Below are 15,995 nucleotides of genomic sequence, written 5' to 3'. Positions count from 1 at the left end.
TGGAGGGCCTGCGTGGTTGAGTGTCCATGGTTCGAAATGACTACCAAAACGACGGTAGATGCTGGATGCCGACATGCGATTTTCTGCAAGGGGCCCTTAACACTATTAACTTTTGGGGCCGCAATGAGATTTGCGGGTGTAGCGTTGGGGTGTAGTGTAGAGTTTTAGAATAGGGCTTTGCATTTGTGGATACCATCTTGCACTTGCAGCGCCACTATGGCGTCAAATAAGAGCAATTAGAAATAATTAAATAAAATATGCAATTTTATGACAAGAGTAATTTTGACCAGTTGTGTTTCCATGTTTAATTACAATTTAGAGGCTATTGTATTAGCAGCAAGCAGTTAGTTGCACTTAGTTCTGAATAACTAACTTTATGTGCCTTCGCCAACCAAGTTAAGGCTTGTCAGACCTGCGAACCATGAAATCAATAACCAAATTCGGAATCAGCGATGTATAATCAATCAACCTTCATAACACACACTAGTTGAGACAGAGCGATAAACACAGTTCCACTAGCTTGCGAACTTCACGAATTAACGCGAATCAAGTCCAGTTTGGTGCCAAGTTAGAGTCGTCATTTCGATCGGTGATGCCATGTTTGTTGGCGCAAATCTTTTGGGACAGCGTTGGGGGCTTCCGCTAAATCAGTGAAATAGCGTGCTGGACACAAAACCCAAACGAGGTTTGCGTCTCGCGCATGCACAGTGGCTTTGACGCTATTTCTTTGCTCGCCCCTATTCTAAAACTCTCTATTATTCACTAATAAAGTTCCACCATCTGCATTTTGACACTCGGCTATTTCACCACCGGCTAAAAAAAAAAGCTCTCGATTATTGGAGTGGTACATCAATTTGAATTACGACGCTCGCGGCTCTGTACGCCATCGTAGCTTACACTCACCGCAGTTGTACTCGTCCGTCATGTCGTAGCAGTTGAAATGCCCGTCGCAGCGGCGTTTTTCGGGGATGCAGAGACCGTTCTTGCAGCGCCACTCGTCGTGGAGGCACTCTGAAATAAAACAGAAGAAGCAAAGATTAGTTAATCGTTGAAGCAAGCAAGGCGGTCTATGTGCATAGAGCTTGTTGGTCTCTGAGACTTAGGTCTACTGACTTGCAGACATCCGGGGGAATCTAAATATAGAAAGGACTAAACACCTACATATACGAAAGCCAAACGTTAAATACAGCACCACGGCCGACGGACATTTTCGTATTGTGTAACAGTATTCCAGTTTTTGCCTTAGGGCTTTCGTGTCATCGGTGTCACGCGGCCACTTTCGATAGCGATCAATTAAGCACGATCCGGACCGAAATTTTCAACCGCGATTGGCTCCCTTCCGCAGCTCGCGCAAATGAGCCAATTGCGACAAAGATGTACCATTCAGATCGGGCTTGATCGCGATCGAAAACGTGCTGTGTGGTACCTGCATAGCGGAGACCAACCGACTAAAAATGAAATAATCGCTAATCAGCAGTGATGGACGAATAATAAGCGCTCAGACAGATGCGCATGACGCACACCCAGGAAAACCAAAATTATTCTGGGTGCTCTGTTTTCAGATCCATGCAAACCCCAATTTTCATCCCAGATCAGCTAGGTCCAACATAGAACAAACATGTCGTGACGCTTCCTGATAGTATCGGGAATATTCGAATTGTGACCACCACGTTCGGGCGTCGCGCCACTTACCGGAATCATCGACGCAGTGGACGGTGGCGTTGTCGAGGCGTCGGCAAAGCTCGTTGGGACCCGAGCACCATCCGCCGCATCCCCGGGGATCCTTCGGGTCCTTTGGCGTCACGCAGTGCGGCTTGGCCTCCTCGCCGCTCATGAAGCATATCTCGCCCGGCTGGCACTGGTGGCACGGCCTCCCTGCGAACCGGTCAGAAGGAAAGCTCTAGTTTGACGCCACAACTGCACATGTCCTCGTATACAGTCGTCATTCCGCCGACCAAGAAACTTAGCTTAGGCTGCGCGACCTCTCGAACACACGGCACTTTGCTACGTGAAGTAGAGGTAAACCGAACACGCAGCTCTGCGTTCGATGCGCACCGCCACGGCACTCACGCGCGGCACAATGGTATACGCGCACGCGAAACGTACGTGAAACCCATTATTGCAAGGCCGCGCCCACCACAGGGCACTTTGGCGTCGGAGCCATGTTCGTTACACCGAGAGTAAAAGCGAACGCTAGGCCTTAATTGCTCGTCCGGCTGCCTAATCGTTGCTTCAAGCGACTGTTTACAATGAGTTTCGTGGTCAGCCTGCGCCTGCAATATGTGTTCGGGCATCCGTACGTGACCGTCTTTCTTTCTATTCTTCTTTTGAAGAAGAGCAGTCAGCTAGCGCTGGAATCGTAGTACACATTCGTGCTCTTAACAAGCATGGGCTCGCAGATCGGGCGGCGGATGCCGTGCCGCCCCCGATCTCCGAGGTCATGCAACAAGCCTTCCGAGATTCACAGCGCCTCGCGACTCTATATTGACACTACGAACAAGAAAAGAAGGCTCCGAGGCTCGACGCCGCCACTCACAGTCATCGGGCATCGATGGCTGCGAAGCAGTGTCCGCCGTCGCCTGCTTGCGCGTCGTGGACGGTGGTGCCGCCGTCGCGCTCTCGGTCTCCGAGTCGTCGCCGCCGTCGTCGTCGCCGCCGTCGTCACCGTCCTCCGAGACCGCGTCCGCGCCGGTTGTCGTGGTCGTGTGGGGCGGCGCCCTGGTCGGGCAGAGGCAGCTCTTGAACTCGACCTCCTTGCCGCCCTGCTCGAGGCAGGCCAGGTTGTCGGGCAACAGGCTGCCGCGACCGTAGTGCGAGCGGCACTCACGCCGTCGCGAGCGAAGCCGGTTCGGGTTGCAGAGGCCGTCGTGGCCCGTGCAGTCGCTCCACGGGGACCACGGGGACCAGGCCGCTGCGCGAAAGACGAGGGAGGCTTCGGTCAGAACCAAACGTGTCAGCAGTGCTAACATCTACGGGGTTCGTTTACTACTACAGCTTGCAGACCATATTCAGATGACGTCAAAGGAAAGGCGATCAATGGACGCTGTACGCAAATTAAAAAAGAAATACGCGGGGGAATGGGGGGGGGGGGGAGGTGGCGGCGAAACACACGATGAATAATGCATGCAAACAAACCAATGCCAAGGGATGTCCATAAGCGCTGAATGCCTTAAGTAAGCACGCCGAATCCTTGCAATCCGCTTAGGACGCCACCAGTGCCACCCCGCCGTTTCCTAATAATTTTACGTAACCATTCACGAAATTGCATCGGTGTGGAAAGAAGTGCTTGACACAAGGTTTATTGCTTTCACGACTTCGTTTTAAAAAATCATCGCGGCGGCGGAGGCCTGCAGAAATGGGGTCTTACCGTCAAAGTAGGATGGCCCATGTGTCACCATGACTGAAGGAGGGTCAGCGCCAGGCTTGACATCTGGACAAAAGTAACATAATCATGTCAATTAGCGCCGACGGCTGAAGCCCGAGTAATTGCATAAAAGCAGCTTGTCAAGCACGCGCTTAAATTATACCTGGTCTGCTCGTGTTGTGCTATAGTGACAGATAAACCTAACGGCTAAGAAGAAATGAAATTTGGAGTTAAATGCCGTAACACCAAGCTCTTGCATGTAATGTACGCTCGAGTTCTCTTTCAGCAACGATGCCGCACCCCACTTGTCATATCACTACAGGCTACTTGACGCTACTACATAATCAGTGTCCAGCATGTTGTTTACGTAGCTCAGGATGCGTCTTCACCCTTGCAAGTACCCGATGTCCTGATGGCAATCAACGCCGGCCTCAACATCCAAAGGGTTCAGCAGGTCTAATGTCGGCTCATGGGAGTTTGTTTGTCTACTCATTTCCTAAAATAAGGGGTGCATATAATTACCATGGTAAAACTCCCAGTTAAACACGTACAAATACGACACTCCCTGTGCTTGAACAGGTTGGAAACAGTCAAACAAACGAGCGAAGTGGGCTTCCCCTCACGAAGCCTGTGCTTGCAGGGAAGCCTGCTTTGACGGACGATCTTTAGCTCTCTACGCACGAACGTAAGGCGTCGCAAATGACGTATGCCAGGCCGCTGCTTGTAAAATAGCCATAATTTAAGCGTTGCACACGGACCGGCTGCAAAAAAGCACGCTCTGACTTTGGTACATGTCGATCGACGCATGCGGCAATCGCAACGCCGGCACTTCCACAATCGTCTCCAATTTGGTTTTCGGCGAGCGCGAGCACTCGTGCAGTTGCTGCCGTTACGCGCAGCGCGCGAGAACTTATCTTGACTCAGGCTATGTGTAACAGTGAAAGCAATTCCAAGCTTAACACCTCAATCACACGGGCCACCTTCGATCGCGATCGAGCGGGATAGAATTTCTAGATCGCGATTGTCTTCCTTATGCAGCTTACGCAAAGGAGCCGATCGCGATTGAGAAACTCGATCTTGATCGTGCTCAATAGCGATCCAAAGTGCCCTGTGTGACTGTCATGCAACTCTCGCAAGAGGCCACTCACAGGCATCGGGCGTTGCCGAATCCTTCAACTGCGTAAAGCGGGCGAGCAAGGACATCAGGCGAGGCGAATGCCAACTGGTATACTCACTCGTGAAGTGCAAGGATCGTATGTCGACGCGGAGGTTCCCCGCGGGAAGGATGCCGTGTCCTTGTTCGAGCACCTGGATGAACGCGAGGCCCACGTGGTGCGCCGCATTTGTCAGCGGCTGGTTGAGCACGATGCGGCAGCTGACGCCGATGCTGCTACTGTCGCTGGCGCTGTTTCCACGAACGAGAAGAGAAAGAGAGAGAAGCGTCGACTGAGAAAGGGACTGCCACCGTCCACGTTGTTCGTTGCATATCATGCAAGCTGGGCACCCCAAAGATGCACACAGGTACCTGCCCCAAGTTCGCTTTCTTGCAAGGTGCACTACAGATGCCGTTTCCTCTCAACCGCTTCCCGACTGGACATCTTGGAAATGATATCGTGCGACGCATATCATTAACACGCGCGTGGAACCTTTCCTGCGGGCACAGCTGGTAATCGCGGCAAAGTACAAATAGCTTTAATTGATGACGTCACAGAGAACGAGTAATGCTAAAGCACATTTTACAGGACGGAGCGCATCAATCACGTTAGCGCTGTAAACTTAACGTGCGGGCCACGCGAACAGATATTAATATTTTTTTTTATTTCTTCCAGAACCGTAACGTCAGCGAAAGCAAAGATGTGGGTTTGAAACGACTGCAAAAGAGAACTCGGAAATGTGTGTCATCACTTCTTAATTTCACATTGTTATGACGATCGCAAGTGATAAGAGCTTACAGCTCGCCCTGTGATGTCACGGTTCCTCTTTCCGAAGCAGTTCAACGGCATCAGAACCAGCTTTTTCGGTAATAACAAAATTCGCAGACCTACTCCACATAAGCAGGGTGCGGGGAAAACGCTCGTGCCGCGGGTACATCTCGCTTTCGACGCTGCGATAACACAAGTAGCTATGACCGAATGCGCAGTTAGGTGCTGTAATCTCCGCACAGCCGACAGATTTCACTGAAATACTGTCCTCCGATAGGTCTAGCTATCCCTCAGAACGTTAGCATGGTAACGTTAATTCGGAACCACAGAACTCAATGCAAGCTGCAAGCTCGAGTGGACACAAAGAAACAACTGGAAGAAAAAAAAAGGAAAAGTAACTCACCTGAATTCTATAACTTGCGTCATGTTGTAGTCTTGTGATAAGGGTCCTAAGTAGAATAGCTCGTCTAGCTGTAAACGAAAAAAAAATCAAAGAGAAACATATTTAACACCTCGACATCCTTGTGCTTACGTGCATGAGTGAAACACAAAAAAAATTCCGCGAAGAAAAAATTCACACATTCGTAACAATAATTCGACGAAACTAGTTACAACCGCCTAAAATACCACTCGAAACATGGCGTCCCAGCTCTTAAGCTCTCTAAGGCTGTGTCCAGGCTTTACTAGAATTCGAGCAGGCATCACGTGGCATGGACGGGGCAACGTAGCGTCAGAAATAAGTTTCGCGTGGTTGCCTGTCACCTTACACTCGTCGACGCTCCACACAGCGGTTACGCAGTATGCTAATGCACAGCATAAGCATTGGGACGTTCGTGGATGAGTACAGCGCCGCAGATCCAATCATCATAGCACCTTGACACTAAAGCACCGTTCCATTTACTTTCCGAGAACCTTCATTGGTGTATGTCTCGTTCCTGTCTGGCTACTCATGTTCTCTATTGTATACAAAATACACTTCTACTTGATTTGACTTGATTTGATGTCTATTTCTTTCAAGCGAAAAGGGAAACCAAGGGAAAAGGCGGTAGGCCTGACTGGGCCGTGGCTCCCTGTTCGTGATTCTCACTGGACAGGCGATATTTTCGTCAGAATCTCGATTTCATTATTGTTTTCATCACATTTAATACGCACGGACATAACGTGAAGTGGTAACTTCAGGTGGCTGTCACCGCTGAAAGCGACACGCGGCAAGTCTCGTGAAGTCACGTCCTTTTGGGCGCCGCCGAGTCACGCCCGAACCGAGCGCGCATGGCGGAAAGCAGTCCGGGTCCGCTTTACTTGTCATGGCATCGAGTCACGTGTACTGTTATACCGCGTACGTGTGCAGAGGGCTGTCATTTCCGCTCGGAAATACGCCTCGTCAAGCCGTGCTTCGCCGTCAACGTCGTCGTTCGTCACCCGGACTCTTCGTTTAAGCCCACTTCAGATCCACTCGAGCAGGTGGCTGCCTGGCTGCGTGCTTCCCGCCCTCATTTTTTATTTCTTCCGGCACAATCCTCGGTAATTTCTGTCGCACGCCACTCGTCACGAACAAGAGCAACGTTTAGAGCGATTCTCGATGTCGTCTCCCTCTTTTTTCCCGTTCGGGCGTGCTCCGTCCGACTCTCTTCTTTCGCTTCGTTGCTGCGGTTTAATATCTCCCCGAGTTGCGCCGCAGGCGAGCGTGGCTGGCTTCCTTCGTCCAGAGCACGTTTTGAAAGCAAACTTGTCTCTTCCCCCACTACGCCGACAAGCAGCGTGCTTGCTAGTGAGCATCCCAGGGGAGCCGCTATTATGCCCGGCCTAAAGCGCCAGCTTGGACGGTGCTTTGGCGCCACTAAGGACCTCATCGTTTTGCTATTCTCGGTGGGAGGGAGGTCGGTGTCCCGCTGGTCAGAAAAGAACGCTCGTTGGAGTCTCTTCCGATTTGCCAAGGGACGCGTACATACAGCTTAGTTGCTGCTGTTGTTGCTGTAGCCTGGAGCAACCGCGCTCCTGCCGCTGTAGCCGAGAAGAGCACAAGGGGGCAAGCGACGAGTCTGTCGGAGCCGGGAGCACGCACGAACGCAAAGTCGGGACGCATTCGTTTGGGACGGCGATTTGAAGCGGATTGTGCGCACTCCCCCCTCCCTCCCTCCCTCTCCGAAGGGCCCACGCCCCGCGCGGGCTGCTTTCTCGAAGCGGCTACTTCCGCCGGTTCCTTCCAGCGCCGACTTCTGCTGCTGCTGCCCGCCCTTTCCTTTCAAATTCTCTTCTGCTCCGCGTATTCTGTAGCAGAGGACGGCGAACGCCGCCGTTGTATGCGTGGTGTCTGAATGGATGCCGCGCCGGGCGCTGTTGGGAGCGCGGCGTTTGTGTTTGTGCGTCTCCCTCTCTGGCCGGCAAACATGCACGCCCGTGACAGGCCCAGTTTGCCGCTGCGTGTGTGTATATGCGGTCGAAACAGTGCGGCAACACAAACTCCGCACACGGACTCCGCAGAAAACGCTCCCGGCCTACCCCGGCCTCCCTCACACCCCGTCTTGAAGCGGGTGACAAGCGCCTCCCCCCTCTCCAACTCTGATTGCAGAGTACGGACGTGAAGGAAACGAAACGCCAAGAACCAGGGACCCCTCTCTCGGGGACCTGGCAAGAAGAAACGTTGGGAGCCTAGAGTTCTGCGAGATAGATGGAAAGTTCTCTCACTCTATTTCTTGCTCTCTTTCTCTTATCATCACAGAAAAGCAAGAAAAAGAAGCAAGCAGACAAGAACGGGGTCGAAAACGAAAGCAAAGCTCTCTGAACCGTGGAGGCCTTTCTCGGGTAGTCCCCCCCCCCTCCCCCCCTTAACGCCGTATGAACTGCGGCAGCGCAAGTGACGGCGGCGGCTTCTTCGCCCACCGTCGACTCCTTTGTGCTTCCGCGTCGCCGACTCTCCGAAGGACGGGACGGAAACCTCCTTTTTTCTCGCCTTTGTCGCCCCGGCCGGGAGTTTATTTGGTCCCATTCTTCGGGCGGCTGCATCTCCCGAGGAACGTTCGCTTCTTTTCTCGACCGTACCGCGCGCGCACACAGAGAGAAGCCTTATTATGGAGTCCGACCCTTGCACCCCGTGCGTGCACGAAGAGCACGGCGTTCTGCGGCCGGCTTTCTCTTTTTTCCCGGAGCACGACTGATTCGCAAATGGCGAATAAATGGCACAACGGAGCAGCTTGGCTCTCTATACTAGACGACGATGTTTCGTGCCCTGATCTACGTGGTAGGGATGGAGAAAGCGAACGTCTCTAAAGTTAGTTAATCTACTTTCTTGTAGTTTAATCTAGTTTTCTTGTACAATTCCCATTTTACGCTGATATATGCTTTCTTTAAAGTCTTATCTCCCCTCCTACGTTTAAGCGCCGGCTCCTTGGTCAATTCCCCCGCAGTGGGTAACGCGCCACGGTATCGGGAGCGCGCGAGTATATGCGATCAGGAGACTCGTTGATGCCATCATCACGGGATGCGGTAGCAGGTGAGATTGTAACCACAGGTTGACCTGCGGGAAATTGGTGGTCTAGTACGTCACTCGGAGTCAGGGCAAAAGATGTGGCCTACTAATCCACGCGGTGTGGAGAGAAAATTACGGGGACGTTTTGTGGCCGATCTCTCGACGAGCGCTCGTTCCAGGCACAACGAGGCCAGTTTAGCCGCTTGCAGGAATGTCTGTGTGTGACGAAAGGAGTGGAATGATAAAAAGAAAATTAATATAAAGGAACCGACAAGTCGCTGTCGGGAATGCTAAGTTTTTCTTTACTGCGAACTCAATTTTTCCTGCTCATTTTGATGACATTAAGTTCTCTCCCTCACTGGCACGCATTTCATGTCTGCGGTGGCTGTTGGTTCCTTCGGTAAACTGCGTCTTTCTATTGACTGCCACACGCATTTATTTGTTTGTTTGTTTGTTTGTTTGTTTGTTTGTTTGTTTGTTTGTTTGTTTGTTTGTTTGTTTGTTTGTTTGTTTGTTTGTTTTGCAGTGTGCATGAGCTAGCACCGTCAGAGGACTTTTCTGGCGGAAAAACCGCGAACGGTACGACGGCAGTTCTGCGCTCGATTGGCCAGCCTTTTGCAGTTTTTCAAGGCAGCCACCCCCAGGCAGCATTTGTACAGTTTGTTCCAGAAGTCAGAAATTGCACCGTTCGTCGAACGCGCGCTAAGATCTTTCCGCGGTACGCAAACATCGTCGTCGACTTGCCCTTTCTCCACGAAAGAACGGCTGCGGTCAGTGCGTGGTGTTATTACGACTGGGAACACGAGGAAAGGGCGATGTCGCCATCGTTTCCCGAGCGACGACCGCCAGCGCAAAGAAAACCAAAAGAAAAAAAAATGCAATGAGAGAGAGAGAGAGAGAGAACAAGAAAACACGCGCATTAGGAATCGACTAATTCGTCAAAACGGCGAGGCTATATACCTCCCAGGTATTGAGCAACTCACGTAAGCTGCCAACGTCGGAAACGCGACAGTTCGCCCCCGGGCTGGTGGTCGGTGTGTAATAAGCATGTCCAGCGGTTGGGCGGCGGCCATTTTTAGCCCATCGGACGTGGTCGACGAAGAAAAGCGACCCGCGTGTACTCATCGTCAAGAGGCCTGCGGTCATGTCGCATGCTTGTCGTCGTCCAAGTCGATCGTCCGCTAATGGAAGGGGGGCACTGAGACCTACGACACCGGCACGCGGTGGTTATATATCGACGACGCCGTTCACAAGGGGAAAACACGGGGCGACGGCGGCTCGGCAAGTGCTCTTGCCGCCAGCTCGCAGAGTCGCTGATCTATACCCTGGCGTTCAAAAAACGCAAGGGCAACGAACCCCACAGGCGTACGCAGCGATCACCGCACAGTAGACGCCGGTTGCACGCGCACAAAGAATATACTGCAGTTATAATGCTAACTCCCCCCTATGGGGTCACGTAATTGGATGGAACTAAATGCAGTCCCCGAGCACAGCTTGCAAGCTTGCGATCTGTGCGCACCGGGAGCTGAAGGCACGTGACCGCCCTGGTGCACTATTAAAGTGTGCTATACTCGTAAAATGATATAGTGTATCATTATACGTATAGTACACAGACACGCGTGTATCCTGCTATCACAGAGCACTGACAATACGTGTGAAATTGGTGCATCGATATCCTGCAAGCCTGGTACACAAACAAGAACGCGCCACTGCAGCATAGAGACAGACATTCTGCCGTCCTGCCACATGGGCAAGATGCAGCAAGCTGGTGCCCGCATACACAATGATTGAATGGATACTGGTACACAGACAGGGTACGAAGACTGTGTGTCCAGGGTGGTATACGCAATTATTCTACACAGTAAGGGAGACCTATTGTAAGTTCCGTCAAAGGTACGCACGATATAACTAACGTTAGTAGGTACACCCGGAATTTTTCGACGTCGTTGCACAACCAGGCGTGATAACTTTCGCGCTGAAACAGACCGTGCCAGTAATTACCCTCCGTACAAACCTACAGCGCAATCGATTATTTATGCAGTAGAGGCTTCAGAAGCCGCACGCACACGAAAACACAGCGAAGCCACGCGAGAGCGCATCGTTAACCAAACAGCGCGTCCTTTATACTCGAACGACGGGCGTCCTTCGCAGAACTTAAGCAGATTTTACGACGTTCGGATTATTTTAAGCCGGAGGAACGTGCACGGCTGCAGCCGCATACACTGAGACTCGCACATTACAGAACCGTGCGCGCGTCTGAGACCTGCGACGACGTCACCGAATGTGAGTCGTCGATCCGGTCGCGCAGCAGGGGTGATTACGGGAAATCGAAAATGTCGCGACGCAAGGCACGTCCTTGCGGGAATAATGCGCCGCGTATGCAAATGAAGGGGACCGAGTTCGTCACAAAAGCAGGCCTCCCGCATGCAAGCGACATTGTGCGCTCGCCATCACTCGGCAATCACGCTTTCCGTTTCGGCTCGAACAATAACGGTGCCACGTCTCAATTATGAAGAAATCGGAATCGAGCTTGCATTATATGCCGAAATCCGCACGCATCTTAGCACGGGGTAAATTATTCGCGTTTTTATCCACACCACTGATGGCCTCTCGGTCCCCTCGCTTCTCAGCAGTCCCATTCGCGACTTCGATTTAACGTGCGCCCGTATAATAGGCAATGCGTGAGGGAGCGGCGAAATTGTTTTTGAGACAACGACATACGGATTCCCGGCTAGTTCACCCAAACCTGACAGTTAATTACGCACCAAGAAGCTCTCCACTTGAGCATGACATAGATGATGTTCAGTCGCCGTGGCCTGCTGATAGAAAACGCTGTATTTAATGTAATTCCAACATTCTGTCAATCAGCCTTACTGTGTAAATATACACATATATAAAATATTACTGTCTAGCCCATCTCGGTAAATATGGGCCAGGAGCGCGCTCTAATAAAAATGCGTTGTGCCCATGGGTTAATAGCAGACGACACTGTATACGCGAGCCGCATGCAACCAATACACGGAACGAGGTCTTGCGGAACGAACGAACGAACTACGTCGTGCATGTGATCTTACAGCGTATATTATAGCATAATCTTACCGTTATGCTGTTACCGCTCCGCCCCCCCCCCCCGCCCCCCAACTGGGCACGCGCAGTTCGGCGCATGCGCAGCTGTCGTCACCGGTCGCTTTTTTTTTGTACGCGTTGTGGGCGCCATTCTTAAGAAACCTCGTTCATGCACAGGCGAGCAGGATCGTTAGTGGGGCGGCGCGCTCCTATTGCGTCACACGAAGGGTGCCGCCGGCGCGGACCTGTCCGTATAGAAGGAAGGGCAAGCACTGGTTTTATTTTTTTCTCCCCGTCTTTTCCTCATTCACTTTCACTGACCCCGTGTCGCCTCTCTACGGTTGCCGACCCCTCCTCTATCATTTATGTATCTTTTCTTAATATATATTTATAATTTCATTTCATTACTTTATTTTCTTGCTGCGCCAACATTTCGGCGCACATAGAAAGTGCTACGCGAGAGAGCCTAATTATCTCCCTCTGCTACGGGGACACGCGCACTGCTCCTTGATAAGTCGACGCAGTTTCGTCAAGTATAGCCGTGGGTCGTCTATGTGACCCAATTCCATGCAGCACGATAAAAGCTACAGCCGGGCCGCAATTACGAGCAGACGGCACGGAGCAGACCACCTGTGTACTCTTTTATGAGTTATAAGAAAGTGTATCCCCCTCCCGCTCAACCATTTCATTCGGTGTGTTACGCGTGCGGTTTTCACCACGCAAGTCGCCAAATTTGAAACTACTTTTTATGTCGCGCGACCACGGACACGCACCCTCGCACTCCCTCCTGAGGCACCTCGGATATGCTGCGCAACCATCCTGTCCTTTCTGATTCGCCCTCCGTCCGTATTTTACTTTCATCTTGCGTCTTTCGCGTTGCACAGGACGTCGTGTTCAGCAAATACCAATTAGCTGAATTACCTGTTTTGCCGAGCGAATCATTAATTCAAGGTAACTGGCCGCGCCGATACACCGCGCATTCAGATTTCCAGATGTTCCAGACAGGGCTGCCTTTTTATGTCTACAGGCAAAGCGTCAAACTTTATGTACACCGCACATAACACGGACCGTCATCAACGACCACGAGCCTGACGCTGCTACGGGCCTACTTCGCGTCGCGCCAGAGCAAGCGCTCGCCCTGGGCCCTCTTGCCTTCCGCCGTACTGCGCAGAACTAGACCGTACGCGGAGCACGGACAGCCGGCCGCGTGGTATGAAAGGGACGCGCCATTAAATTCTTGCGCGCCGAAGAATTCTCGAGAAACTCTGGGGCCGGTCCTTCGGTGCAAAGCCCGTGGCGCTGTAACGAAGTTCCCAAATGAACGACAACCTGCACATATACATAGTATAACGATACGCGTACCCGCACGGCGTGCCGCAAGAGGACGGTAGTTACTATAAGATGTCCTTCTCATTTGCCCGCGCTTGCTTGCTCATTCGTTCCAAGACATCGACAGTTGTTGCAGGGGCTTATCTTTCTTTCTCTCTCTTCCCCTCGCTCTCGTCTGATTTTACTTTCCGAGGCGAGCGCCCGTGCATAATGAATGCGGTGTTCGAAAGATAGTTGGAGCGTTAACATGTAGCGTGTAACTAGTAATCCGAGATAGCTGGAGCGAGACATACGTGAACTGAAGCAAGAGCGCCAGAGTGTATAACTTACTTTGGTCGGCACAGCGTGAGAGCGCGGGAGGGAGAGGGAGAGAAGAAGTACAAAAATAATTCACGAAAAAAAAAAACTCGGAGAGAAACAATTCGTATAACGTAAGTCGCGCAATTCGCGCACTTGTGAGATTGAACCTGACTACAATTACATTGTATACCCTTCGCTAGCATATTAACCTAAAAGAAAATCTTCGGTGGTCACGGCAGCCGTCTTTCGCGCAGGTATAGGCAAAGTCCATTGTAACCGAGCTTCTTTTTTTCTTCTTCTTTCTTTTTTTGTAGTTGCTCGGTTAACGAGGAGACCCCGAATGCACCATTATTGATTAGATTGAGTTTTTAATTCAGTGTGCCGACACAGGTTGAGGTAGGCCACAAAGTTCTTTTGTTTCCCGAGGCTAACCGCAGCGGTCGTTCCTATCGGCGAAATTAGAAACCTATTGTCCTTTCGTAGATTACAGGCAAAGGAAAAAGTTATATCTTATCTGCAATAGCGTATAAGAGGGACAGCAAAAGAAGTTAGCCTGTCGGCGACATTGTCTACCATTATTTTTTTTCTAATTGAACAGCTTTAGTATTAACGCAGTCATTTGAATATTTGAACAGAAATCGAGCACTAACGCCATCAAAGGAAACACGAGAAAAAGAAAAGAATAAAAAGAAGAAAGAAGGAAAGAAACGGTAAAAGGCAGCAAGAAAACTAGCCACAACTAAATGTATCCAGACGCTTGGTGCGACGCTAATGTGCTCACACCTCTTGTTTCCTACACCTTTATCGAGACTAACCACGGCGTAAGTAGATTGAAGCTTCGAAAACATGGCTTGTTTCTCGGTGCTTTTCTATACGCAATTTCACGCGACGCGTTGCATCAGTTTTCTTTCTTCTTTTTCTTCTTTTTTTTCTTTAATAGAATTCTTCCGAGTGCCGATTAACGTTCGCGCAGTCGTTACAATATTCTGCGCTCCTTCGAAATAACCTTTCAAACAAACGCGCTCGAAGACGCAACATGCCTCTTTAACGCTTTCGCACTGCAGCAGCTCTGAAACGAATTAAAGTTTGAAGCACGGGCGAGCCCTGTATAGTGTGAAAAGCGCGCAGGAACTTTCGTCGGGCTTTTTTTTTTTTTTTTAACTATGTGGGGGATAGCGAATGGAGCAACTGGTTGACGACAAAGCGAGGACCGTGCGTTCCGCGTTGTCGTCTGCATGCCGCTTCGCATTCGCACACTGCTCTTGGCTATCACCTGTCCCGTCTTTTCCTCACTTCTTTCCTTCCTTCCTTGGTTCGTTATTTCTTTCTTAAAGCGGATCAGTCGAGAAGTGACGTTCGCTTATTAAAGTATGAACGCCGGAACACGAAAAGGGCAAACAATAATAATAATTTTTAATAAACCGGCACGTCTGCACAATACTTCTTGGAGGAACGTGTGCGGGCGAAGCCAACGTGTATACCGAGAGGAAAACAAAAATGGCAAATATACACAAACAAAAGGAGGCTCGATCTGTCATCTTTTCTGGCTCACGGTATAGCAGGTTCTCGGAGCCGATATCGCGAAGAAGTTCCGCCGGATCGGGAAGCGAATACGACGAGAGAGAGAGAGAGAGAGAGAGAGTACGATGCAGAGGCTAAGCAAATATCAATATCGCCTCGCCCGATACCCACTTTCGTTGGGAGTTTCTCTGCGAAGACGTTATCGGAACGGGTATAGAAAACTGAACCGTACAGAGTCGAGGGATGGTGCGCGTGCGAAAAAGAAAAACGAAGTAAAGAAACGAGTAGAATACTTTTCACGCACGCAGCTATAAGGAGACGAGCATGGCAAGACGCCTTCGCTTCGAATATGTGTGTGTGTGTGTGTGTGTGTGTGTGTGACGCGCGAGAACACGGCATATGGATCTTCTCCGATACGCGTCGCGTCGTTTCCGACAATCGTCCCCGCCTGCAAAGTCCGTTTCGAATATGCGCGAAGTCGTTCCGTCGACTCCGTGCCTTGCGCTCAGGCGGTCCCCTTCTTTTCTTCTATATAGTTTGGGTTATTTCTCTGTCTCTCTCTCTCTTTTTTCTACCTCCTCCTCCACATCTCTTCTTTCTTTTTTCTCCCCCCCCCCCCTGTCATCTCTCTCTTAGCATACGTTCTGTCCACACTGGTAAGAAAGACCGTGTGCTAGTATTCATTTTTTTTCTTTTTTCGATTCTTTTTCGTATCAGTCCCTGTGACAGCGCGCATATCTGAGATATGGAGACGCTGTTGCGAGCTCTGTCGCCTTGGATATGCTGCTGGATTTTATTTCCGCCGCACTGGGCGCCTAGACCGAGCTGCACGAGAGCGCCGATGACTTCCGGCTGTGCCAGCTGCCTTCTCTTTCAACTCCCTCCCTCGCTTCCACCCGCGCCACCCACCCATCGCTCCAGCTCCACTTCCAGAAGTAGGAGCATCAAACCTTCATCATCGGACCAATTTTTCGCAGTTTCTGTTACTCGTAGTCGCGTTAGGTCTTCCAGTTTCCGCGCACTTTTG

The 15,995-nt window shown here is 50.9% G+C and overlaps 1 protein-coding gene across 7 annotated transcripts in view; it reads right to left on the bottom strand.

The window, feature by feature from the left end:
- LOC142579726 (uncharacterized) overlaps positions 1 to 15,995 on the bottom strand; it is a 460,731-nt gene that overhangs the window by 4,255 nt on the left and 440,481 nt on the right. For all 7 annotated transcript variants that reach the window (XM_075690223.1, XM_075690224.1, XM_075690225.1 and 4 more), the window contains 6 exons: positions 5,690 to 5,757; positions 4,600 to 4,769; positions 3,368 to 3,430; positions 2,537 to 2,911; positions 1,693 to 1,875; positions 904 to 1,011 (listed from right to left, as the gene is read on the bottom strand). In XM_075690223.1, coding sequence (XP_075546338.1) covers positions 904 to 1,011; positions 1,693 to 1,875; positions 2,537 to 2,911; positions 3,368 to 3,430; positions 4,600 to 4,769; positions 5,690 to 5,757 — 967 coding nt within the window. The remainder of the gene's footprint in view (positions 1 to 903; positions 1,012 to 1,692; positions 1,876 to 2,536; positions 2,912 to 3,367; positions 3,431 to 4,599; positions 4,770 to 5,689; positions 5,758 to 15,995) is intronic.

This window comes from Dermacentor variabilis, chromosome 4 (assembly GCF_050947875.1).
Source record: "Dermacentor variabilis isolate Ectoservices chromosome 4, ASM5094787v1, whole genome shotgun sequence".
Lineage (NCBI taxonomy): Eukaryota > Metazoa > Arthropoda > Arachnida > Ixodida > Ixodidae > Dermacentor > Dermacentor variabilis.
The sequence above is the reverse complement of the archived record's forward strand: the minus strand, read 5'-3'. Positions and strand labels throughout refer to the sequence as shown.